We start from the raw sequence: 24,368 nt of genomic DNA, 5'->3' as shown, positions 1-24,368 counted from the left end.
ATGAAACGCTGAATTATTTTTTTAAACCCTCCACTAATATCTTGTGATTTAAAGGTCACTCCAGAAGAAGAATCAAGGTGAGGAACGGCTAATCCTGCAGCCGAGGCGGCCTTTCCTTTCGCCCCGTTCCTCGCTGCAGCGATGCCGCGGCGGGGCCGGGTGTGCCGGCCCGGGACCCCCTCAGTGCCGGCCACACCCGGGGGCTGTGGGGCCGCCGGGGCAGAACGGGCGCTTCTCCCGCTCCCAGCGCGGTGAGGCTCCCAGGGAAGCCGGGGAGGCCGCTCGAGGGCAGCGGGAATCGATGCGAGGCGATGGGAGCGGCCCCGGGCGCCGCCTGCGGCCGCTGAAAGTTCCCCAAAGTCGGCCCCGGCGGGGCGGAGCGGGGCCGGCAGGGGCCGCGCCCCCGCCCCTTCCCCGCGGAGGCCCGGCCTCCCCCGGCAGGGGCGGGCTCGGGGCGGAGCGCTCCGCGCCGGGCCGGGCCGGGCCGGGCGGCGCCGGAGGGCCGGGGGAGCTGCTGCACCTGATACACCGGGGCGGGAGCGCGGCGGAGGAGGGCGGGAGGGAGCGGCGCTGCCGCCGCCGCCTGCGAACGCCTCTCGCCGCCGTTAGACAGCGCTGGTCTCGCCGCTTCTCCCTCCGCCCGCCCCTTCTGCGCGGAGCTAGGCTCTCGCTCCTGTTCCCCTCGGGGCCGGCGGCTGCGCGTCCTCCTCGTCTCCCTTGGGCCCCATGGCTTCGGCCGGCAGCGGCATGGAGGAGGTGCGGGTCTCGGTGCTGACCCCGCTGAAGCTGGTGGGGCTGGTGTGCATCTTTCTGGCGCTGTGCCTGGACCTGGGAGCTGTGCTGAGCCCCGCCTGGGTGACGGCGGACCACCAGTACTACCTGTCCCTCTGGGAGTCCTGCCGCAAGCCCGGCAACTTGGACAGCTGGCTCTGCGAGTCGACGCTGAACAGCGGTGAGATTCGGCTGCCCCAGCTGCCCCGCTCCCCTCCGCCGCCAGCCCTTGCTGCTTTCCCCTCCTCGTCCGCCTCCCGTTCCCTTGGCCGCACCCCGGGCGCTGAGAATTCCTTCCCCTCGCCGTGCCCTGGCTGACCCACCAGCATCCCTCGAGCTGCCTCTCCTTCACCCTAGTCTCCTTCGGGAGTGTATCCCAGCCCTCCTGGAGCCAGTCCCCCCGGACCGGAGCAGTGCCCGGGGCCGTGTCCCGCTGCCCCCTCCGGTTCCTCGCCTCGCCCTTTGCCGCCCCGGTCCCCGCCCGGCTCCCAGCGCAGGCAGGAGCCCCCTGCCTGCACCTTTGTCCGCCCGCCTTCCCTTCCCTTCCCTTCCCTTCCCTTCCCTTCCCTTCCCTTCCCTTCCCTTCCCTTCCTTTCCCTTCCCTTCTCTTCTCTTCCGAGCTTCTTCACCCGTCCCCATCCTCCTCCTCCTCCCCGTCCTCCCCCAGCCGCCCCGACCCGCATCTCGCCGGCGCTCGGGCTGGGGCGGAGGCGGCGGCGCTCCCGGCGTGTGCGGGAGGGGCAGCGCCGAGCTCGGATCGTGCTCGGGCTGCGGGAAGTGCGAGGCTTCAGTGAGCGAAACGAATCACATATGGTGGTGACTGGTTCCCTATGTGCCGTGGTACTGTCACAAAAGATCCCGAGTTTGAACTAGTTTTGATTATTTTTTCTGCGGAGAAACTGTTTGGGATCGAGTATCTTATACTGTCCCTCCGCCCCCATCTGAGAAGTCTCAGATTCTGGAAAGTTGGGGCTTCCTAAACCCAAACCGGTTGCTACTTTGTCCAGAGTGGGGACGCCTCTGCTTGGACTCTATCCATCACGCCGGGTCTGCTTGTGTGTGTGTCTTTCTCTATCACGTACTGATCTCCCTATCGTCTTTCACGCTCCTTTGCCTTCATGCCACACTCCCCGTTGTGATTTCTTGATGCTCATTCGTACTTCACCTTTTAGGTCTTTGATCACAGATTGTTGTTTTTCTTAACGTCATTTCACTATTGCTTGGAGTACTTCAAAAACGGGTTGTGAATGATAAAAAACAAGCTGCCTGTTGAATATTTTTCAGTAAATTCTTTTGTAGTGTGATAATTGTTTTGGTTTTCATGGGTGGTTTTATTTACTTTATGCCTGATAGCAACTTCTGGAGCCCCAAGAGAAACACTGGTAAATGCAGCCAGCCTCCCCCCACATCGTTTTTATCCCCATTCCTGTCCACACAGACACACTTGCATTGATAAATCATCTGTTTGGATTGCTGTGCTCTTTGGGTAAATCGTGCAGGGACAAGATGTGTATTTTGGGGGGGAAAGCAAAGGACTGACTATATTCTTGGTGTGTTTGTTTTCCTGTGTTCTCTGAAGTCCTTGTATAGGATCTGGGAAATAACTGATCTCAGTTTGAGTTGGAATTACACAGGTTCCATGGCTGCTGTGCTTGGTTTTTTTTTTTTTTTTCTTTTCTTTTTTTCTTTTTTTTTTTTTTTTTTTTTTTTTTTTTTGTCGTGTGCAGTAATATTTGAGAGTTAAAATGTTGTTTGAGATTTTGTTTTAAGTAATATAAAATGAATTGTAAAGAAATGCCGGTTTCAGTCAGTTACCAGGGTGTCTGCACAAAGTTTGGAGTGCTTTCTTTTCCTTCCCTGGTATAAATGGAAATTTATGTAGGAATGTCAGCTTCTATGTGTCTCCTTAGCAACGTGAATCCTTTGCCCCTTCTCCCTGTCTCCTGAAATAGTATCCCCATGATTACAGAAAGACTTTTCAGATGGCTTGAATGAGAACCTGCTTCCAATGCCCCCCAGCCCCACACGCTTTGCTGCGCTCCCCCCTCCATCCATCTCCCGTCACGCATGCGTGTGTACAGACACACACAGACAGACAGACACAAAAGTGGGATGGGGAGAGGAGCAGGACAGCTCATGGAACAGCATAAAGAGACACTAATCTCTCTTGTTCCTCTCTTGGTCACCTGTCTGTCTGTGGAAGATGAATGGGTGAGGATGGATAGGAATGAGATGTAGTTTTCGCTGGATGCTGTGTGTTGGAAAGCTGGTCTGTCCTCTGCTGGTGCCTTCTTCTATCGTGCGCAAATTCCCGCCTATCCAGTTTTATTCAAGTCCCTTGAATGAGCTTTACCCATTTTCCTCAAATACTTTCCAGTCTAGTAGAGCCAAATTTCAGAAGCTACTGTGGAAGAAGGGAATGGTTGTTTTACTTGAGGTGACTGGGATAAACCCTTCACTTTCCTCATGCTCAGCACAGAGTACTGCATTCTGACTAGACCTGTAATATGAGAAACTGCACTGTTTTCCTCTTGCCTTTGCTACTGTGGTACAGTTGCCATTAAAGCCAATAGGAGGGCTCCCACTAAATTCACCAAGTTGGATTGGGCTCATATTTGAGACCATCTTGAGCGCTGGCATTAATATTTTAAGTGCACTTTCCGCCTACATTGTGAATCCAGCAAGCAGGATTTTGCAGATAGTGGAGAGCTCCCACAGGGAAAGCTCTTTTAGCTTGATACCAGTGCAGGCAGCTTTGCAGCTAGCTGTGAGAAGCAGCAGCACACAGGAAAAAAAAGGCATCTTCACCCATGGTTTTAAGAGATTTACTCCATCATCCCTTGAAGGAGAGCACCTCAAGTGGCACCATCAAGGGCATGCTCATACTAGAAGCTGTTAAAGCATATTTGAGGTTTAATTAAAAACTTCTGTTGTAATTAGATGTAGGACCCCTGACTGCTGTCAGAAGGGCAACTTGGTAGTGGAGAGCAGAAGGAAATGCACAGAGCATGGTGGCATTGGCTGTTGTAGCAGGGAATAATCTCATTTTTCCTGGAGCATTGCTAGTGCTTGGAGCATGTGTTCACATGCGTTCTTTCACTGTTCCAATGGCTTTTTTGTAACTTGCAAGTGTTGTTTGCTCACATACTACTTTTAAACTTGTGGAAGTACTTCACAATAATTATGGTTCAAGTATGTAAAATAGTGAGTCAAATTAATTTTTTGGCATCTGAAAATTATAAAATATCTCATCTTAATTTGCCTTTTTTTTCTTTTGGAGTCCTTAGGATCTGAGTAAATCTCCCACTAGCAGCAACTTCAGGAGATGAATAACAAAGTTGCCAGTGTGGAAAGCTTCGTTACAAAATCTTGAAATTCAGAATTGCAGTTGTAAAGCTCTGAAGTTTCACCACCTGTCTTGGCATATAGCTGTTTTCTGTGATCAAAGCTTACCTTGGCTAATGCACAAGTTGTCTTTAGACCCACTGTATTTTAAACTTGTGTGTTTTGAAACAAATTTATTTTTTTAGACCTTATTTGAAATGCGTTATAGGTAGTTTGTGATGGTTTATTTGCAGATTTATCAAGAGTTATATGTGAATATTTATTCCTGTCACAGCATTAAAATTAAACGCATCCCATACAAAACTGCCTGGTATATCTGTGCCATCACAGGTACTTTTCTTCTTCCTGCAGATAATTAACAGTAAATTTGAATTTTTACAACAGACTGCAGCCACTATGGCTCTTTAAATGAAAGATACACAAATGTAATGTAGAAGAAATAAAGGGCTCCATAGAATCTGACCTGCAGGTGAACATTGTCTATTTTGACTTAAATATGTGTATATGCTATTCATAGAAAACAATGGCTCCTTTGCAGCATTTCAGTTTATTGTGAAAACAGCACATACAAAAATACATTTGAATGGTTTTGATTAACTGTATTCATTTTGGAGAATGTGGGGTATATGGCTTTGTTACTTTACAACCTGTGGATTTCCTTATGCAACGTTCAGTTTTCTTCAAGAATATTATGCCCTTTTACAACTGCCCATGAATGCTTGAAAAACAGAACATCTCCAGGAAATACAAGCAACAGAGTCTCTGAATGTGTATTAAACTTTGTGATGAGCAAACAGTGAAGGTAAGCTTAGCCTGTAGCACAGTGCTACAGTAAACAAATTGAGTCTAGTTTTATGCTTGTAATTTTGTTCTAATTTGTTCTTAAAATAAAAGCAGCATCAGAGGCTGTTCATTCGGTAGCACTTCAAGGGCTTAACCTTAATTACACATTAGATGCAGATATCAGAATTGACATGCCAGAATAGTCTTGGATGGTATCTCCTTGTTCAGAATCTAAGGAGCTGTTCCAAGGGGAAATTGCTAGCTCAAAAGCAACTTCCTCATTAGAAAATCTGGATCATTGCTCAGATTTGATGTTGACATGTATTTGTAAAAAGCTCAGCAAAGCTGGTAGTTTGCTATAAAAGAAGAATGAATGTGATTTTACTTACCTGAAAAAAGAGGCTCATACAATCTAAGGAGGAATTAATAAAGCATTCCTTCTGGTTTTGAATACTGTAGTCTTTCGTTTTGTGTATTAACTCTATAATCATCCCCAGCACTGTATCTGAAGATGGATATATAATCAAAAGCCATACTACTTCACACTCAGTGTCTAAGGCTCTGAGCAGGCTGATCTAATTTTGAAGTTGAGTCTGACTTGAAGGTTGGCCCTGTTTTCCATGGGGAGCTGAACTAGGTGACTTCCAGACACCCTTCCCAACCTAAATTATCCTTGGTGATTCTGTGATGACAGACATGCCTAATGTCTATCTGGCTTCTGCCTCTGTTCGTGCCTAATGTCTATCTGGCTTCTTCAAACTGTGCAGAATGCCTTGAATTGGCTTAACTACCCCTCTCAGCAGCCCCTGATAGAATATTTCAAGGAATGCTCCTTCTCTTACAAATGGACCCAAGGCCATGGGAGCAGCAGATCCTGTTCAGTCTGGACCTTTTAGTATGGTGGAGGCTGCCATTGCAGCCACTCTTCTCCAAGCAGTAAAAGACATGGTTAGAGCTCATCTGTGATGTTTGTGTGATCAGGGCAAGAGCACCTCACACCTTATCAGTGATAATACTCTTAAAAGAAATAAATAAAGACTTGTAGCTATAGTGGGTTATTACTACTGCTGTTGTTCATTGCAATTTTAAAATCAGTAATGTATCCTGTTGCTTTAATTTTTGTTTATTAAATATGATGTCCCTGGAGTTAGGGATAATGCAAGAAGTTTTAATATTTGATGAGATTTTTATATTTAGAATTGCATAGAGAGTGGCCTTGCCTCTGCTACTGATTTGTGGCCCAAGATGACCACATAAGATTCAGAGTAACAGGAGGTTACCTGTAAAGTCCAGCCAGCTGTATTGCTTTATGTATTTCACTTGTTCCACTTAAAGTCATTCTTCTGATGGAAAGTACAACTCAAACTCTTTAAAATGCTAATTGTTTTTCTCAAGGAACAATGGAATGTGTTTCGAAAGTTGCAGAAGATTGCCATTCTTCTGGAAGAACATTGATAACTGTGGAAAATAGTTACTTCCAGTTCCAATGCAAAGCATAGTATTTCAGATTGCTAAAATGTAGTAGCTTTTATAGAAGAGGTCAGACATACTGAGCTTACTGTGAAAAGCTTGTATAACACATCTCCCACACTTCTTTCCTAATGGTAGAGTTCTAAGAGTTCCAGGTTTTTGTGAAGTTCTCAAAGTTGTGGGTGTGTGCAGTTGTTTGAGGGTTTTTTATTATTTTTATTGAATGAATGAATATAGAATAATTAAAATGACATAGTAACAAGCAAATCTCAGAAGAATGCTGTGTATCCAATAGAGGAAATGCCTGAGTACATGCTGTACTATTCTGTGAATGAATTACATGATTTTCTGTAATGCTGTGCTTGTCTTCAAGTCCTCTGTTGGCAAAAGTAGTGTGCAATGTGTGTTGCTTATAAAAGGTAAAATAAAGATCTATACAATGGCACCATTTAATTTTTTATTTGAAGTTGTGCTGTGTTTAAAGGACTTGGTGATTTTAGAAATAAAAGTGGACCACAGAGCAGACATACAACATTCCTCACCCCAACCCACACCTCTGCAAAGTGTATATATTTCATATAAACAAGGAATGCAAGCTTGATTCTTCACAAGAGGTGTGTGTCCATGGGCAGATGAGCAAGCACCTGCTGTGTTTCAGGTTGCTCATGCATCTGCAGCCCCCAGGCATTTAGACCAGTTTGTTGTCTTGCTGTCTCTTTCACACAGCAGTAGAGCTGCTTACCATATTTTTACAGATAACCAAATTGTCCCCTGTACTCCCAATGGCATCTTTGGGTGGAAGGTGAGGGACACTGTCGCAGACATCTTTTCATGAAAAATCCTTTCCTTAGGATTTTTCCTCCTGAGAAGCTGAGAGGCCTCAGGAAAAAAATGTAAACAATGATTGTCTGCTGCTGTGGAATGCAACAGGTGCATCTGTGATTGGTCTCATGTGGTTGTTTCTCATTAATGGCCAATCACAGTCAGCTGGCTCAGACTCTCTGTCCAAGACAGAAGCCTTTATTATCATTCTTTTCTATTCTTAGCCAGCCTTCTGATGAAACCTTTTCTTCTATTCTTTTAGTATAGTTTTAATATATATCATAAAATAATAAATCAAGCCTTCTGAAACATAGAGTCAGATCCTTCATCTCTTCCCTTCTCCAAGAACCCCTGTGAACACTGTCACAGGACACTGCTTTCCATGGTGAGGTGAGCAGTCTGCATAGTGGCTGCCTAGTTCTTCCCCCAGACTATCAAGCACATCCTTTCCAGGCTGAGGAGGGTAGCTGGGAGGAGAGCACTGGAGCATCCTGCCAGTGGGCTGTTTGTTATCTTGACTGCAATAGTCAACCTCTTCCTCTCTCATCTCAGTTACTGTCACCCTGATTTTTTAAGATTTTCTAAGCCTTCTGGATGTTTGCATTCTTGTAACAAACTTTCTCACACACTTTCTGTAGATAACTTACTGTTTTGCATTCTTTTATGGAGGAGGAAAAATTTGATGGACTGTTGGTTTGTCCAGTGTCATTGGAGAGGTGGCACTTTCACCCTCCAGTCCACTGTCACTTTTGGAAATCTATAAATGTTGGAGTCAGAAAATCAACTTCCCTTTTTACCTTGAGAACAGCAGTGTGTCCACGTCGTGTTGTTTCGTGTCTTATAGTGACAAGTTACCTTGCTCTTGAGAAGAGGAAAGCCACAGGAGGAGCCCAGGTGAGAGGGTTGCAGCTCTGTAGGGAGCTGCTAAGGCCTTTTTCCCTCAAAGGTGGGAGAGCCCTGAGTCTGGGCCACCATCCAGTGATGGTCAGCATTCCTGTGCATCAGGGGAAAGGTGCACCAGCAGCAACAGAGCGTTGGAAGGGACCAGTTAAATAAGAGGCTCTCTTGAGCAAGACTCAGATCTGGGCTTCCTTGTACCTGTTTGTTCATGGACCTCATAAATATTTTTGTGCCTTGGGTCTAGCAGACAGAGGAGGGCAGTTACAGCCTGCCCTAGCAATCGGGAAATCCACTGGGAAAAGGGAGCAGAGGTGTGAGATTAGAGTCTGGAGCAAGGGCTGGGAAGCAAAGGCCTTGCAGCTTCTGGAAAGCTCTCTAGCTCCTGGGTATGGCAGCTAAGGAGTTCTCTGCCCTTCCTCCTTCACTGGTTGCCTGCCCTCATTATCCATTAGCATTCTGCGCCTCTGAAAGACACAGGGTCTGCAGCAGAAAGCTGTTTTTTTGGATTTCTCTCTGCTTGTTCTCTTTTTCTTTGACTGATTCTAAGTGACTCTTCACTTGGCATCAGGAACACTAAACCATCCTACAAGCCTCTTGTACAGTAAATGCAAAATGACTGATGCCTTATGTGGAGCCTCTGAATTATCCTTAGGAGGCACTTAAGCATTTTGGCACCCAGCATTAAATGCTTAAATTTCTCTTTGGGTGTTGTCAGTGTCCTGCTGAATTGGAGCTATGGGAAAGTTTTCCTGTTGGTCCCATGGGTGTTGTGCAGCACTTGGGTTACCCAGGGCTTTGTCCCACGTGCTGCTGTGTGTGGATAAAGACAGATTTCTTAGGAAAAATGTCATGTTCTTCTTTTTAACATATCTGTGACTTAATGTAGCTGTTTCATTTGTTTAAATTTATGGCTTTTAAAAGAAAGCTTTGGTGTAAAGTGAGTTTCCTCAAGGAAATTGTGCTTTCAGCCAGAGCTGGCTGGTTTCTGTAGCTCTGGTAATGCTAATGCTTTTCAAGTGTCCGAGTGACTGGAATAGCCACGTGCACAAGTAATTTTCCTACTTCAGAAAAATCTTATTCTCAATCCATAAAATAAAAAGAAAAATACAAAAGCCAGAGTATGTCTGTGCAGCAGCCAGCACTAGTAAGCATACTATATTAATCAGTGAACAGAAAATACTTATTTATTGTCATTTTTGTACAAGGCTCCAATGTGAAAAGCTGTGGCTAGAGGGGTTTATGGAGGTTTGGTGTGGATCTTGCCAGGAAGCACTTGTGCCTGCAGTGTGCAGAAGTGTCCATTGTGGGATCCCAAAGGACTGCACTTGCAGGCTGGCTCTGCAGGAGCAGAGTGTGGAACCCAGGAACTCACAGGCACTTCCCAGCTTTAGCCAGCATCCCCTTCACCCAGGGCAGAATTCTTCTGAGCAGCTCTTTGAGCACCATCATTCTGCCTCAGGCTGAGGCTCCAGAGGTGACCTCTGTGGAGTAATTTGATGTGAGACCTTAATGGCCCCTGCTGTTCCTCAGCTTTCCCACAGAACTCCTTGCACAGAGGCCTGTGCTCAGGATCCTGCTGAAGAAAGAAGAAATCTCATTGGTCATGCAACCAAAGCACTTCTAGGAACTAGAGTTTGTCTTTATGTTTTTGTATATGTACTACACTTCTCAAACTTGTTGGCTATTTGATATCTAAGTCTGAATATGAAGCAATTGGGAATATCTCTAGCTATCCTATTTATTTAAGTTGATTTTTATGATACTCAGTGGGTTACATTTAATTTCGTATGTGTGGGTGCCTCAAGTTTCTCTGCTTCACATATTCTTTCAAAATCATTTTTCTTGATTTTAAATGCTATATTGCAAATTCTTAGAGTATTTATTGTCTGAGGTCAGGTACTTGATAAATAGAAGCATTGCAATGAATCAGAAAAACTTACTTGAGTGTTGTGGTTTTGTTTCTTACCCAGATTTTGTTTTGTTTAGAAGGTCAGGCATTCCCTTCATCATGTGTGAAGCTGCATGCATTTTGGTACTTCAGCCTTTATGAGAAGACTTGGTGAAGAGCTGTTGAATGGAAGAAAGGAGTATTTGATTGTTTAAGAAATTAATTCACTTCACATGCACTGTCTGGAATAGCCCTATACACAAATGCTTCACATATTCCACAATATGTTTCTATGCTCACCACTTCTACTTCTTTTACTTGGTAGAATACCACGTTGAAAAAAATATTTAATTTTGGGGTGCCTTACTGAAAACATGACATCTGTACTAGCCTTTTGCATTGATTTTCCATGTATTAAAAGAAGGACCTAGTTATTAAAATAGACATTTCAGGACTTTGATGTGATTTCTTCTTCTTTTATGCCTTTCCCTGATTTTTTCCTAGTAGCGAAGTATTATTTTGTCCAAGGAATTGAGGAAATAGCACTGCTCTTAATTAAAAATCACAGCTCAAAGCCTTGGGTCATTTCTTTTGGGGAAAGAAGCGAGGAGAGTTAGAAATGTCAGTGTACAGTTGACACTGTGCCTCTGGGTCACTAAGAAACAGGCAGAATTTCCAAATAGCAAGGAGACCAAGCTGTCCCTCAGAAAGGCTGTTGTATGAGGAACTAACTGAAAATAAACTCTATCATCATGGTTTGGTGGCTTTTTATTTTTTTTTAAACTGAAGATGGTAATTTTAATAATTTTTTTCACCAAATACGTATTGAAAATAGATCTCAAGTGCCTAGGTTCATATTTATATATATTTCCAAATACTGAAGCCCACATCCCCAAACTTATGGGCAGATTGTTACAGTTAAAAATATGCAAACACTGTAATCCCTGTCAGAACTGCAGTATATCTTTCTTATGGTTATAGACTCTGGGATGCTTCTTGGGGAATTTCAGACCTAAAAATAGGATACATTAAGTGAGACTTTCCTTAAGAAATCTCTCGAGTTACCTAATAATTGTCAAAAATGTCTTAATTCTAGTTTGCATGGGATAGGTGGCACTACTAGTGTAGTTCTTAATGTATTGCTAAAATGTTGGAACATTTGAAAAATCTAGTTTATCTAAACCAATAAAGGAAATCTTACTTGGGCATGATATTAGGTCACAGTGCTTTTTCAAGTCTAAAATTTTATTAACATTTCTGTGAGTTTTACTAGTTTTTTTACTAGTTCCTAGTACTTTTCTTAGATAATAGATGTGTAGTTTAAAAACCTGTACTGGTGTACAGTGAAAAAGACTGACGTGTACTCTTCAAGTGTAACCAATTGTGTTCTGAATGCAGAAAAGTAATAATTATCATCTGTAAGGCCCCATTTTACCTCTGTTTTTTCATATTTCTGTCTCTGTGAGAAGAAGCAGTCTCACTGAACTGCTGAGGCTCCTGAACTTACAGTTCTTATTAGTAACTTCTTTGCAAGATTGGTGCATGCCTAGAAGAGATACAAGCATATTTTGGATGCTGTAAAGTAGGCTGATGATGTTTATGATCTGTGTGCCAGTAGCACTGTGTAACAGAACAATCTCCTGATCCCATTCTGGTGCTGTGTCCTGTAAATCACTCTTGGGTAGTCTGAGAAACACTACAGATCTTTTTGTAGAAAAATTCTGTTTCCTCTATGTGTTTATATTATAGATATTTGATTTACAGGATGCTCTGCCTTCAGAGCTAGTGGTTCTTTGGATCTTTATTTTACTTTGTGTGAAGACCAATGGCCTGGATTAAAAAAAAAAAAAAAAAAGATAAAAAATTGCTGTTAAGTAGAAGACCCCTGCAGAAGATTTTGCTTTCTTAGTCCACCATAAGCTTTATTTTGTCACCTAATAAATGGCTTTTGGAATTGAAAGTTAACATTTTTCCGAGAAGACAAGGAAATTTAAACATTTAGTTACTATGGCAGCCACTATATGAAAGTTTATTCCTGTATTCTTCATGCACTAATGTCTGACTTTCACCATGTTCTTCAGCCAAAGTCCCTGCAGCTCAAGGCAAAGGCTGGTAGCACTGTGTGCTCCTGTGAAAGGGACTAAAATAAGCAGGCAATTCCAGATGTGCCCAGAGCACAGCATTCAGTGCCTGGTCCCCAGCTGGTAGTGAGGAGCAGTGAGAGCCTTGGTTTTGTCCTGCAGTCAGCATCTCTGAGTAGGTTGTCTTACTCAAGAAATTAATTTTTTTTATTCAAGGCAGTTCTTTTTTAGTTAGGAGTGTAGGTGTCTCCCAACACTCATTTGTCCTTTTACCTCCCACATCAGTGCTATAGTAAGGTAGTTTGTTTATTTTTTAACCTTTCTAAAATCTATATATTTGTCCTGGAAGTTAAACTTTATTCTAACCCTGCACTTATATCATCTTTGCCTAATTTATTATCAGTTTTTTGGTGATTTTTCCAGTGTTGCTTTGGAAAGCAATAGGATGCTTAACCTTTTTTCCATTTAGTTGCTACTCCAGTGTCATACACATCCCTTTGCATTAGAGTTTGGCACCTGATCAATGCAAAGATAACATTTAATATTTAATTATTTGTGGTGACTTTCAAAACATTTTCGTTTCTGAGTTTTCCTGTCTGGCCCTTTGATTTATTTCATCAATTTTATGTGTCTTTTAACTTTGGTGTGATATGGATTTATGTGGCTGGTCTTTGTGCAGTTTTCCAGTGCAAGGATTCCTTTCATATTGTTCCAAAGTGATTCATTCTGATTATTTATTTCTGAGTTTTGTATCTGTAATGCACTTTGGTATTGGAAAAATCCTTTCTAAATCATCAGTACACTAACCTCTTGGTGTTTCTGAAGGCTCATGTTAATATTAAAAACCATTCATTGAAACATCTCTGTCCAGTCCTAAAATCATATTTCCATCCCCATAGTGATAGTGTAGCAGTGGGACACACAACAAACTGGCATTAGAGATTAAGAAATTGCATGTTGATGATAGGATGAAAGATTGTTCCCAGCCTTGGGGTTTAGTCCAGTAAGAAAACACGGAGTAAAATATCTTGGAAGGCTGAGTACTTAGTAATTAAATTATTAGTAAAGGACATGCCTGGATTTCTGGAAAGAATGAAAATAAATGTGTGTACTTGCACAAACATACCTTTAAAATCACTTTCTTTTCAAGCAATGTTTTTATAGCTCTTCTACCCACTTTCTTCTAATCTCCTTCATTTTTTTTCATGTAATATGTGAGGGCTTTTTGGTGATAACAGCTGCCAGCATTCCATTCCCAAACTCCACAGCTGCACTGTCTGTATCTTCAGCAGATTAGATTCCTCTTGAAACTGGATCCAATGTTTATTTAAAACAGTGCTTTTTACTCATTCCCAAAAGACTATGTTCATTGTTGTTGTTGTTGTTTTAGTAACCTTAAGATACCTACATTTAATTTAGAAATAATAATCTTATTTTCTGTGAACTTGGGCATTTTATTCTGAGTATCACATGACTGGATGCATTTTCAAAGTAATGAGATGCAGAGGATCCATATATGCTTTTCCCATGAGCTGAATTTATATCATCTTCTTGAACTAGTAAATAGTAGTGATAAGCAGTAAATAATGATCTGATTCTTTTTCTTTATGCCTGCTACTGGAGAGAGGAAAGGTCTTAGATATTCTTTTGGGAAAAGAGACAACCCAGTGCCTGTGCCTTTCTAAAGTCCCACAGAGGCTCTTAAGTTAGATTTTGAATGTTGTACACATGCATCATGGCCATCAGCTTACAAATGGATTCTGATTTATGTGATTTAAGACTGCAAATATTTTGTTATAACTGCATCCATTATATATCAGAATAACTAGAAAATAGTCTGGGACAAGTGCAGAGGTTGTTTTGGGGGGAAGAAGAACTTACTCTTGAGGATAACTGACATTTTAAAATGGTCTTGAGATTTGACTGGGTCTGCAGCTAATGATTGTTACTGCCTTTAGAAATTCTTGACTTCCAGCTATCTTTTAGTGTTGAAAAAATATATATATATATATTTTTTTCTTTTAACCTTTGAGCATCTCCTCAGTTTTGTTACTCATACTGTGGCCTTGGTATTTCCCAAGGGACAGGTGTGTATGATGGGGCTTTGTGCATTTCCCTTGCTGTGTCATCCTGATCAGCTCATGCAGAGGTTTGAGTTTCACTCTCTTTTGTGAGAAAGTTACAGCAGACTGAGGGGCAGCTAACATAACACCAGCTAATTCTGAGCCAGCCTCAATTTCTCATTCTAAATTGGATAAAAACCAGGACACCAAATTACTCAGTTTTACTTGAGACAAAATCCCAACGAAGCCAACTAAGGCTTGAGTAAGCGTGGGAGGTTGTGGCACTTTGCTTCTGAGTTACATCTGCTTTATGAAGGTGATTCAGTAATTAAGGGAAAAAGAAATTCAAGGCACAGCTCTTTATTTACTCAATCCTCAATGCAGCCTCTGTGTTCCTCATATTCTCTTGTTTCTGTCAGGCCTGTGGGCTTGTTTTACTGAAATTACATAATTATTTTTTCCCCTCTTTGTGTTTTTTTCCCCCTAGACTGGCAGATAGCTACTCTGGCTCTGCTGCTGGGTGGTGCTGCCATTATTCTCATAGCTTTCCTGGTTGGGCTGATCTCCATCTGCGTGGGATCTCGGAGGCGCTTCTACAGACCAGTTGCAGTCATGCTCTTTGCTGCAGGTAAGCACTGGCATCATTAAAAACATTTCCTGAGAGCAGCTGAACCTTCATGGAGGGAGATATGCCTCGTTCTGCATACTAATTCAGAGGTGTTTGGTTACTTCTGTCTTAACTCCAGTGAGGTTTCTCAGGCTGTAAGTTCTGCACAGCATTAATCATTTTTGCAGTTGCACTATTATTAGTTCATAAACAATTATTTATTTGCATTATATTTATTGTTTTATGAAGTACATGCAGCAGGAGAAACTATAGAGGATAAATCTTAAAATACCATTTTTAATCTGTGACTTTGTGCTGCTTGATGTCCCCATTTTTATTCTTTGTGCAAAGCCATTTTTATTTTAATGTTCTCTCTTTTGCAATTTTAAAACAGGGAAATTAATACCCAAAGGTGAGCCCTGGAAGCTCTACATGTGAAAATAAATAGGATTATCTTTCAAGGTGTTTATATATGCCCCTGTGCCATAAGGAATTAATTTTGTTGTGTCGTCTCGCTTGGTTATTAATTTAACAAGCTGTCACAGTGCAGTCCCTGTTTGGTTTTAAAAACACAAAAATGGAACAGTTTATATAAACTATCACAAAATCTTAAGGGAGACCTAAGAATCTGAATTGTCTGTAAGACTGGTCCAGTGAGGTACAATTAAAATATCAAATCATCTCCTTTTATACATATTCTGGTGCTTTGGGGCTTTGTCAGCATGGATGTTTCAGATTCTCCTGAGACTCACCAACCATGGTTTGCCTTCATCCTGTCACTCACATCTGCATTGGAGCCAGCAGCTTAAGCCCCTTCTGATAGCCCATAATGAAGAGGATGACAGAACCTTTGGGATGTATTAAAAAAAGCCACTTAGAGGGAGATGAGAGGATGAGAATGTGGAATTGGAGGAGTTTGGGATGAAGCAGAACTCCGGGAAGGCTCCTGCTGCCCCCTGCTGATAACATTGCCTTGATGGAACCAAGCCCTTCAAGATGCACTTTTATGTGCTCTGGACATATTCCTAGACTGCATTTCATTTGCTTTTAGGAAATTAAAGCAACCTAGGATCAGATTACCTGAGTGGAAATCATCTGGTTTTGTTCTGTGTGTTGCATTGCTTGCTTGGTTAAATGAATAAAGGTACTGGTTAAATGAATAAAGGTACTAGTACTTAAATTAAGTGTTAATTCTGAGGTTTATAAGGTATGCTGGGCAGTTAACTTTGAAGGAAATGGGGTTATATAATTTTGTAGTGGTTTCTTGTTTGGCCTTTGGCTTCATTTCTCATAACATCATATAGTTAACTTGGTAATTATTCAGCCATACATGCCTGTCTTGCTGTGTTGCTCATTCAGTAGTTAAGTTTGTACTAAAAAAAGAAATTGCTTTCCACAAGAAAAGATTTCCTCAAATCCTACTGTTTCTCTTCATGTGCTCTCCTCTGCATAAAATTGCTTCTAGTCTTTACTACAAAGGGTTGATGGTGAAGGCTTTTAATGCTTACTTCAATCTAAGAGGAAATTAAATTGGTTCTTTAGCTTTTGATGGTGTTTACATCTTCCCTTTGCCTCTGTGTGTGTGCATGTGCATTTTGAGGAGCCATAACCTGAAGCATATTGGAGGAGAGATGATGAGCCCAAGACAACCTGCCCCAGTCTTCTTCATTATCTAGCAAATCTGAGGAGAATCCTTTCAGGATTTGACACTTACATTGTTAGAAGACATTTCCTACAGATTTTATCTTTGATGTCAGCAATTGTAGAGATGAATATGGATGATGTATCTTGAAAGAATTATGGAAAGAATCCCCCACTGAAGAGGGGAAGGTTAAATTATAGCAGTTTGTGCCTTATACAGCTTTCCATGGATTCAAGCCTTCATCTGTGGATTTCACAAATCTTTCTGGATAAACATCACCCTGACCTGTGAATGTGCTAGCAAGACCAAATATTCTGTGTAACTGTGCTTGGGAGTCTATCAGCTGCCTCTGGAAAAAGGGCACAGTATGAATTTCCCAGAGACATTTAATGATGTGTGGGTGTTGGGTAGAAAAGGTCTCTGTGTGGAAGAAAGGACAAAATGGACAAGTTATTTCCAGGTGCTTTATAGGAGTCTAAACAGTTGGCTCCAGGCTATTTTTTTTCCTTCAAGTTTTGATTATTTTTTTTTCCCTCAGCTTCAGCTTTCAGTTAGCAACTCTGTAGGTGAGGGAGAAGATTGACTGAGTGGGACTGGAAGAGATGACAAAGAAAGGGACCAAAAAAACCAAAATTCAACCTAGATGCTGAAAATAAGCCAGCAAGTAATGAAAAGATGTGAATGTGTCTTCCTAGAGCTGACAGTATGTATTTTAATGTTGAGAACTAGAGGAACACCTCAGGTGGTGGAAAAATGTGGAGCAGACAGGGAGGCAGTGGCAGGAAATCTTGCATGGAGCCACCTTGGCTCGTGTGCCTCTGTGCTCTAGTGAGTCTCCAGCTCATGGAGCTGCTGGGTGTCTTAGAGCTCATTAATCAAACTGGCCCTCAAAGTGCAGGCTCACAAACTTGTCAGTGCAGGAGTTTCATGATACACTTACTGTTTAACTAAGTGCTAACCAAGTCTAACTTAAGGGGCAGAAATAGGAAGTGTGCTTGCTGAAAGTCCATAAAAGAAACAAAAGAAAAAGTAAAGATGCTTGCCTTTTGGTGCTGTTTCAAAAATTGTGACAGTGTTTTGAAGACTATCCTGGTGACATTAGTGAGCTTTTAATGCATTTCACAAGGTGCTTTTCCATGCAAGATAGGGAAAACAGTGGCTAAGTGAAAATATTACAGGTAAGAGAGTAATATAAAATGGTGGCAGACAATAACTGAAGAATACTTAAGGAGGTATCTTTTAATTCTGATAGAGAGAGCACAGTTGGATTGCATCCTTAGTTCTGTGCTATCACCTGTTTTCATAATGATAGAATGAAAGTTAGTGGAAGATAGAATGAAAGTTTACTTGTCAATTTTACAATGGAAGTAGGAAAAATTGCAAAAACATTGAAAGCCAGAATTTGATTTCGTGAAGTTGATGGAATGGTCTGAAAAAGTAGGACTGACTTCGGTAGAATGTAGTTCAGGTTGCTACAAGGCAGCAAAAAGAGTCATAATATCAAAGAAATACTGTTGGGGAGAATACTCTTTAGGTTATGTGCTCCAATCTCCTTTTTGAGGCAGCATGGTCTCTAACAGTGACAGCTTTGTCTGGCCCAGTTTTGAAGAAATTCAGGCATGAAGATGTCACAGCCTTTCCAAGCATGTTGTCCTGGGCCCTTGCTGCCCTCCTTGTGATACTTTTTTCCTTGCTGATGTCCATCCTGAATCTCTGAGATTAGTGTCCACTCTCATTACTGCCAGCTTGCCTGGCACTGCAAAGAGGATTTTTCTTTTTCCTGTCACTGTTGCAGCTACTTTTTCAGGTAATCTTTGAAACACCCAGCACTGATTAATGAAGTGCTTTACTCATCTGAAATGAGCAGGAGGTAGAGAACAGAAGTACAGAACTTACTAGCCAGCACCAGCATTTTCATAATTACAGATAAATTAGAAAGCCACATCATAAGTGGGTTTTTTGATGTCAAAATTTACAGTCAAACATTTGTACAAAGAAAAAAAAGGATGACTGAAATTATATTTTCCTACTTTTAAAGCATTTCTTATGATTTCTGCATCTTTAATATGATGAGTATGTATAATTGCTTATATTTCATGTGAATGGAATAAAACTGGTATTCTTGTTCCTATATCACAAACATCATAGTGCTTCATAAAAATGTGTCTACATTTGGAGTGAACAATCAAGTTTGAGATGATTAGTCTTCTCTGAACAGCATTTGAGTAGCAAATTTTTAAAGATTTCCTTTGCAGTCTGCTTTTTTTACAGGAAAAGAATTGTGCTTCTGAAGAAGGATAGTACACACTTCCCTTAGCAGGAGTTCCTTTAAATTCATTAGAAATAAATCAGAAGTTACAGGCATTGCTTTCAACATCTTTTGGGGTCATGCTGGTCATTTCTCATAACTTTGCTGACTGCTGTCTCTAGCTTGCACAGCTCCCTTCCTGCTCTACAGGGAAAAACAATGACAGGAGGCAAAATCAGTGCAAAGTGGTGACAGTGCTGTGGAGGGTGGCTGCTCCCACCAGCCACTTGCTGCCAGCACTTGCTCTGAGTTCTACAACAGCAAATCTGGATCAATAGTAGGGAAAGCTGGAACCCTCACTCTGGAAATGTCAAAAAACCCTCTTGTGTGTGTTGCTGCTTTAGCAAGATGTTCCTCTTCCAAGAGAATCACTTTTTTTCGGTTGTGTTTTGACAAGTCCAATCTGTAGATTGAAATTAAGCATACTTCATATGTTACAGTGTGGAAGGTGGAGACTTCCTTGGTTTGCACTTGACACTGACACACATGGAGCAGGTTCTGCACTGACTCAGCAGAGATGCTGCATCCCCAGTGCAGGAAGGCACTAAAGAAAAACTCATATATTTCCATACATTTTCAGAAATCCTTTCTGACCTTGAATGGTCTTAAAGATGTGTCTGAAAGCTGAGCATATGTTGAGGTGCTTTTGGATGTAAAGATGCTCTCATTATACAGAACTAGAATGCATAATCTTTTCATAAGAATAGGTGCTTTTCCCAGTGTAGCCTGCCAGAGTTTCTCAAATGTTGCACAGTATTTTGTGAGCTGACAGACAAAAAATTATATTCAAATGGAATAATATTAAATAATACTTCAATAAGTGTAGACTTAAATAAAAGTCCTGAGGATTTTGATATCCACATTAGAAAATCCACTGTGCAAACATTATGGGAGATTGCCAGTCTCAAGTAAGGGTCCAAAAACTACTCTGTAGGCTAAGGTAGATGAGCTGAAATTTCCAGTGAGTGTCTTACAGAGTTTTATCACTGAGGTTCTGATGAACATGGGGTCTGATCTCCCCACAGCAGCCCTGTCCTCAGGACAGGTGAGCATTTGTCTCCAGGGCTAATGAAAGGGGCCAGTTGGGCAAGGGTGTGTGTGAGTGAAATGGCCAATGTGTGTCTGTAGATCTCAGAGGCAGTGCTATAGGAAGTATTGATTTTGAAGCTTTTTAATGTCTTGGATTTGACCTATTTTATTATCTTCTTTCATCAAACAGTATTTCTAATCCACCCCCTAAATTCATAATAGTTTGCTGGCTTGAAGTTTAGTGACTGATGAAATTTTATAGTTTCCTTGGTATTCTGTGCAAGAATGTCATTAATTCTGCTTACAGAACACAGTAATGAATATGAAATATGTGATTCACTGAGTCTCTACTGAGCACAAGTATATATCACCTATGACAATGAATTATTTCTAGGATAAGTAAATTATTTGATTCTCAGCAACATTTCTTAATACGTATTCTCGCTTCTCGTTTTGACTTATTTATAATGGCAATAGAACAAGTTTTGCTGTTATGGAAGGAGTAATGACTGCAAACTCAAATACAAAGGAGAAACAGAAAAGAATTTGGGAAATGCCACTCTCACTGTTTATTTTGTGGACATTTGAAGGATCATCATTATATCACAGTCATAATATTTGTTGATCAGCAAGGGAGTATGGAAGAGCTGCTCTGTTGTCTGTGAATGAAATGAAGGTGGTTTTAAAAGGGCAGCACTTAGAAGCTAAGAATCTCCAAAAGCATTCTAAATGTGAATTTTAGTTATTTAATATTTTCTTTGTTTTAGGGAAGCAAAATAAGGCTTCTTCTGACATTTGTATTTTTTTTTCTCTTTCAGTTGTTCTTCAGGTCTGCAGCTTAGTCCTTTACCCAATCAAGTTCATCGAAACAGTCAGCTTGAAAATATACCATGAATTCAACTGGGGCTATGGCCTGGCATGGGGTGCAACTATATTTTCATTTGGGGGTGCCATTCTTTATTGCCTGAACCCTAAGAACTATGAAGACTATTACTAGAATAATTTAATAAAAAGAAAAATTAAAAAAAGGATTACCCCATCTTTTCTAGCTCACAGTTTTTTTAGAACACTTGTGGAGCACCAAACAGTCTGCTCTGTTGATAAAATAGCCTTTGCCTTTTGGGTGTGAACACTGTAACCAGCTTTTACAACCATTTAGAAGAACTGCAAACACTAGGATTGCTGATCTTTCATAGGCAGATGCTGCAAGCTGCTGATACATAAACTTCATTTTTCCTGACAACAAGCAAAAGGATCTACGTGACAGCGATCATTGTGAGGAAACTAGTTGGAATGAGAACGCAATGCCAGCATCTGCTATTGCCTTCAGGGGAGCAGCTGGTATGGGCTCCATTTAGAAGTTTCCCTGTATCATAGAGGATTCAGATGTCTGATAAGCAGGCAATGGCATCGTGTACAATAGGCTGAGTTGGCCCCTTGTTACTTGCTCAAACACGCTCTTAAGGAATTAGTTGCAAGGGACTGTGTTGAGGGCAGTGAATGTAACTGGTTAATGACTTGTCTAATATCTGCATTCAACAGTCTGCTGGTGGAATAATTTAAAAAAAAAGAAAAACGCAAACAAGCCACCAACCCACACAGGATTTCATGAATTAGTAATCGACATCACCGTGCCAGCTGTAGCAGATTGTTGAAGGAAGTCCAAACCCAGAGACATGTGCTTCTGACTGTGTAGTTGGAAGTTGTCTCAGTTCTCAGTGTTTTGCTGGAGGGGTGAAGATAAAGGGGAATAGAAAAAGACCTGTTCTGTCCCTGGGACATCTAAAATGTGTGAATGAATTGCAGTTGTCCTGAGTAACCATTTAACTTGCAAACATTGTCATGAAACGAATGCATATGGAACAAGTTCAGTTATATTTTTGAAAGGTATTTGTTAGTATAAATGAATATATATAATGCAGATATATATGCAGAGGGAGAGAAATGATTCATCCTAAAATTGTAATATGACCTGTGATGCAGTGGTTAAAATACTAACTTTGTACACATTCTTGAAAGTCTTGGATTGGTACCCCCAATTTTGATTGGTGTTACAAAATAAACACACAATGGTTTGTCTTCTGTATATGCCCTTGTACAGACTCTGTGTTATGGGAAATGCTTAAAAGTTCACATCAAGTTAAGGTAGAACTGGACAAAAATAACTTCTTGCTATTCCATGTGTAATATAATACTTGCTGAAAATACTTTTCTAAGGGTGTTGCAAATTTAAAAACTGCCATTTTTTAAAAATCTGGTTAGGTTGTGAATGTCCCTGATCATCAAGAATACAGCTGAGACCCCATCATGTCCATATTAAAACATTAGCACTTCAGGAGGTAATCTCTTGTTTTTAAAAACTGTGTTTCTAATGGACTTTTTGGTGATTATCTACATCTGATTACTCCTTGCCTAGTGTGTTTCCCATTTAAAACATCCAGAGACTGTACTCATGAAATTAAACCCAATATAAAATAGGGAGAACCTTCACATGAATTTAATCCGCATCACTTTTATTTTTGTTTACAATTTGCTTATTTGGATATTTTCAATTAATTATAAGCATATTTTTATACAACTATAATCTTTAGAAATAACTATTTTTTTTAATGGAGAAATTTCAAATATATTCTCTGTGGACCTCTACACAAGCAGATATGCTGGGGTTGCACATCCACCTCTACACAAACGGTTTTGCTGGTTCCATGGAAAAGGCTCCTGAAATAATGGGTGTTAAGATGGCATCTCTTGTGTTTCTGCTGGGCCACCATCTCCAGGGTGCTGAGAGTCTGCAATGACCACAGGGCTGCCTTTAGGAGGTCACTGTGCAAGTATTGCTGGCTTGTGGAGATGGTTTATAAAACTCTGGCACACTCTGGAGTTCAGTCTTTACTACTGTGGCAGAATACTCAGAATCAGCAGTGGTGATTAATTAGATTAGATGGAGCAAAATGACAGCTTGACATGGAAGGGACTGCATGGCAATGCCTGGAGAACAAAAAGGTTGGGAGGAAAACTTGGCTCCAGTTATTTCACAGGCACCAAGAGAGCATTTGTAACTCTGCTTTATTTCCTGAGACTGACTTGAGGCAGATATTCAGTACATAGTTCACTCAGTATCTTTCTGAACAGCTGTGTAGTTCTGCTTTTATTTAGCAGCATGGAGAACATTGTAGTTTGGCATGGGAATTAGATTAGTGCAGAGAAGCCCACTGTGAGAAGATGTCTGTACCTTTCTAAGGAGATGGTGTTTTGGGGCCAGCATTGTGGCACTTGTCTGTGCTGACAAGAAGGTGCAATGCTGAACCCACATCGTAGCCACTAATTTATCAAATAGTTTTTCTTTATGTAGAGTTTGAGTGAAAGCAGCTGCCAGGCCTAAGGCAGATGCAAATGAATGGTGTGTGCTCTGCAAGGCACTGGCTGTTAATGTGAAAGGCGTTCTGGCACAACAATTTACAAACGTGAATGCCTAAAGACAAGGTTCTTGATTCACAGTTGAGTCAGAGATCTGATTTTCAGTCCCAATGTCTGCTTTTCCTCTTGAAGGTGATGCAGTCCACTAGAACCCACCTCAGACTCCTCAGGACCTTTGTGTTTGGGCATTCAGTATATGGATTTAGGTACCTACGTTTAGCTTAGGTTGCTACTGCAGTGTCTTTTTTATTCCTCTTTACCTTTGCAAATTTTGGCAAGCATTCTGTTTTTCAGAACAGAACTAAAGGTAAATGCAACTCTGTGCTGATTCTTGGGTTTTTTTTAGCCACGAAAAAGATGCAAGTCTGTGTCCTGAGTGTACGTACGACAAATTAATAATTTTGTATGTTGTGCTTGTGTCATGTCACCATTATTTCAGTTCTTGGACTTTATCTCACTGGCAGAATGATTCTCTCCCACAACAAATCCATTTTTTTTTCTTCCAAATATATATGAATAAATATATATATATAGCAAACTTGCAAGCAGGGCTAGTTATTTGTATTTTTTAAGCTTAAAGTATACCGTCCGGTGCTGACAAATACCCAGCACCTCTTCTGGATTTCTTGCACAACTTCGTTTAGCTTTTGTAAATTTTAAAAACAAATATAGAGAGACCTATGTGTTTGAAATATAAATGATATATATGGATTAGCATGTAACTGTATATTATTAAACATGCAATGAACTGACTGGTAAGTGAAGTCTAATCTTATGGCTAGCAATGTAATTTATTCAGACTGTATTTTTGTACAGCGCAGTGCACACTAACCTATTGCCTCTGTGTCCTCTATAATGCCTAAAACCGTGCCTAGAAATTTCATTTATGTCTTTCAAAGAAAAGAAAAGAGATGATTAAATGCTTCATGTTGTTGATAGTAATGGTTTTTCTGATGTTGTTCTTTATTTATTTTTGAGAAGTGTATGGTATGTTTATTAAATGAATCCATCAAAATATGGTTCGTTTTAAATGGTCATTGTTAGCAGGGAAAGACTGATTTTTTTTTATCTAAACTTTTAAGTTTGCAGTTTTAATACCATTTCTGCATTTCACGATTTTTGTAGCTTACATAAAGTTTTATGTGAAAAAGTAACTGAAATAAAAAAAAAAATTGTTACACTAAGAAAATGTGCCTGTTTTGCTCTGAATAGAAGATGTATGCAGCTCAGGTGGTGTGGTTT

General features: G+C 40.9%; 1 protein-coding gene across 1 annotated transcript; it reads left to right on the top strand.

The window, feature by feature from the left end:
• The first annotated feature begins 542 nt into the window (after positions 1–542).
• TMEM47 (transmembrane protein 47) lies at positions 543–24,315 on the top strand. The gene is made up of 3 exons (XM_058825278.1): positions 543–952; positions 14,611–14,751; positions 20,528–24,315. Exons 1-3 carry the CDS (start codon positions 727–729, stop codon positions 20,704–20,706), a joined length of 546 nt encoding a protein of 181 aa, XP_058681261.1. The 5' UTR covers positions 543–726; the 3' UTR covers positions 20,707–24,315.
• Positions 24,316–24,368: the final 53 nt, after the last annotated feature.

This window comes from Ammospiza caudacuta, chromosome 2 (genome assembly GCF_027887145.1).
Source record: "Ammospiza caudacuta isolate bAmmCau1 chromosome 2, bAmmCau1.pri, whole genome shotgun sequence".
Lineage (NCBI taxonomy): Eukaryota > Metazoa > Chordata > Aves > Passeriformes > Passerellidae > Ammospiza > Ammospiza caudacuta.
Note: the sequence above shows the minus strand (reverse complement) of the source record. Positions and strands in the feature narration are given on the sequence as shown.

Bases quoted from the DNA above. Each gene is read 5' to 3' on its own strand.
- TMEM47 (XM_058825278.1), top strand. From the start codon at position 727: ATGGCTTCGGCCGGCAGCGGCATGGAGGAGGTGCGGGTCTCGGTGCTG. The intron at 953-14,610 runs GTGAGATTCGGC...TTTTCCCCCTAG, and splicing joins CGAGTCGACGCTGAACAGCG to ACTGGCAGATAGCTACTCTG. The intron at 14,752-20,527 runs GTAAGCACTGGC...TTTCTCTTTCAG, and splicing joins AGTCATGCTCTTTGCTGCAG to TTGTTCTTCAGGTCTGCAGC.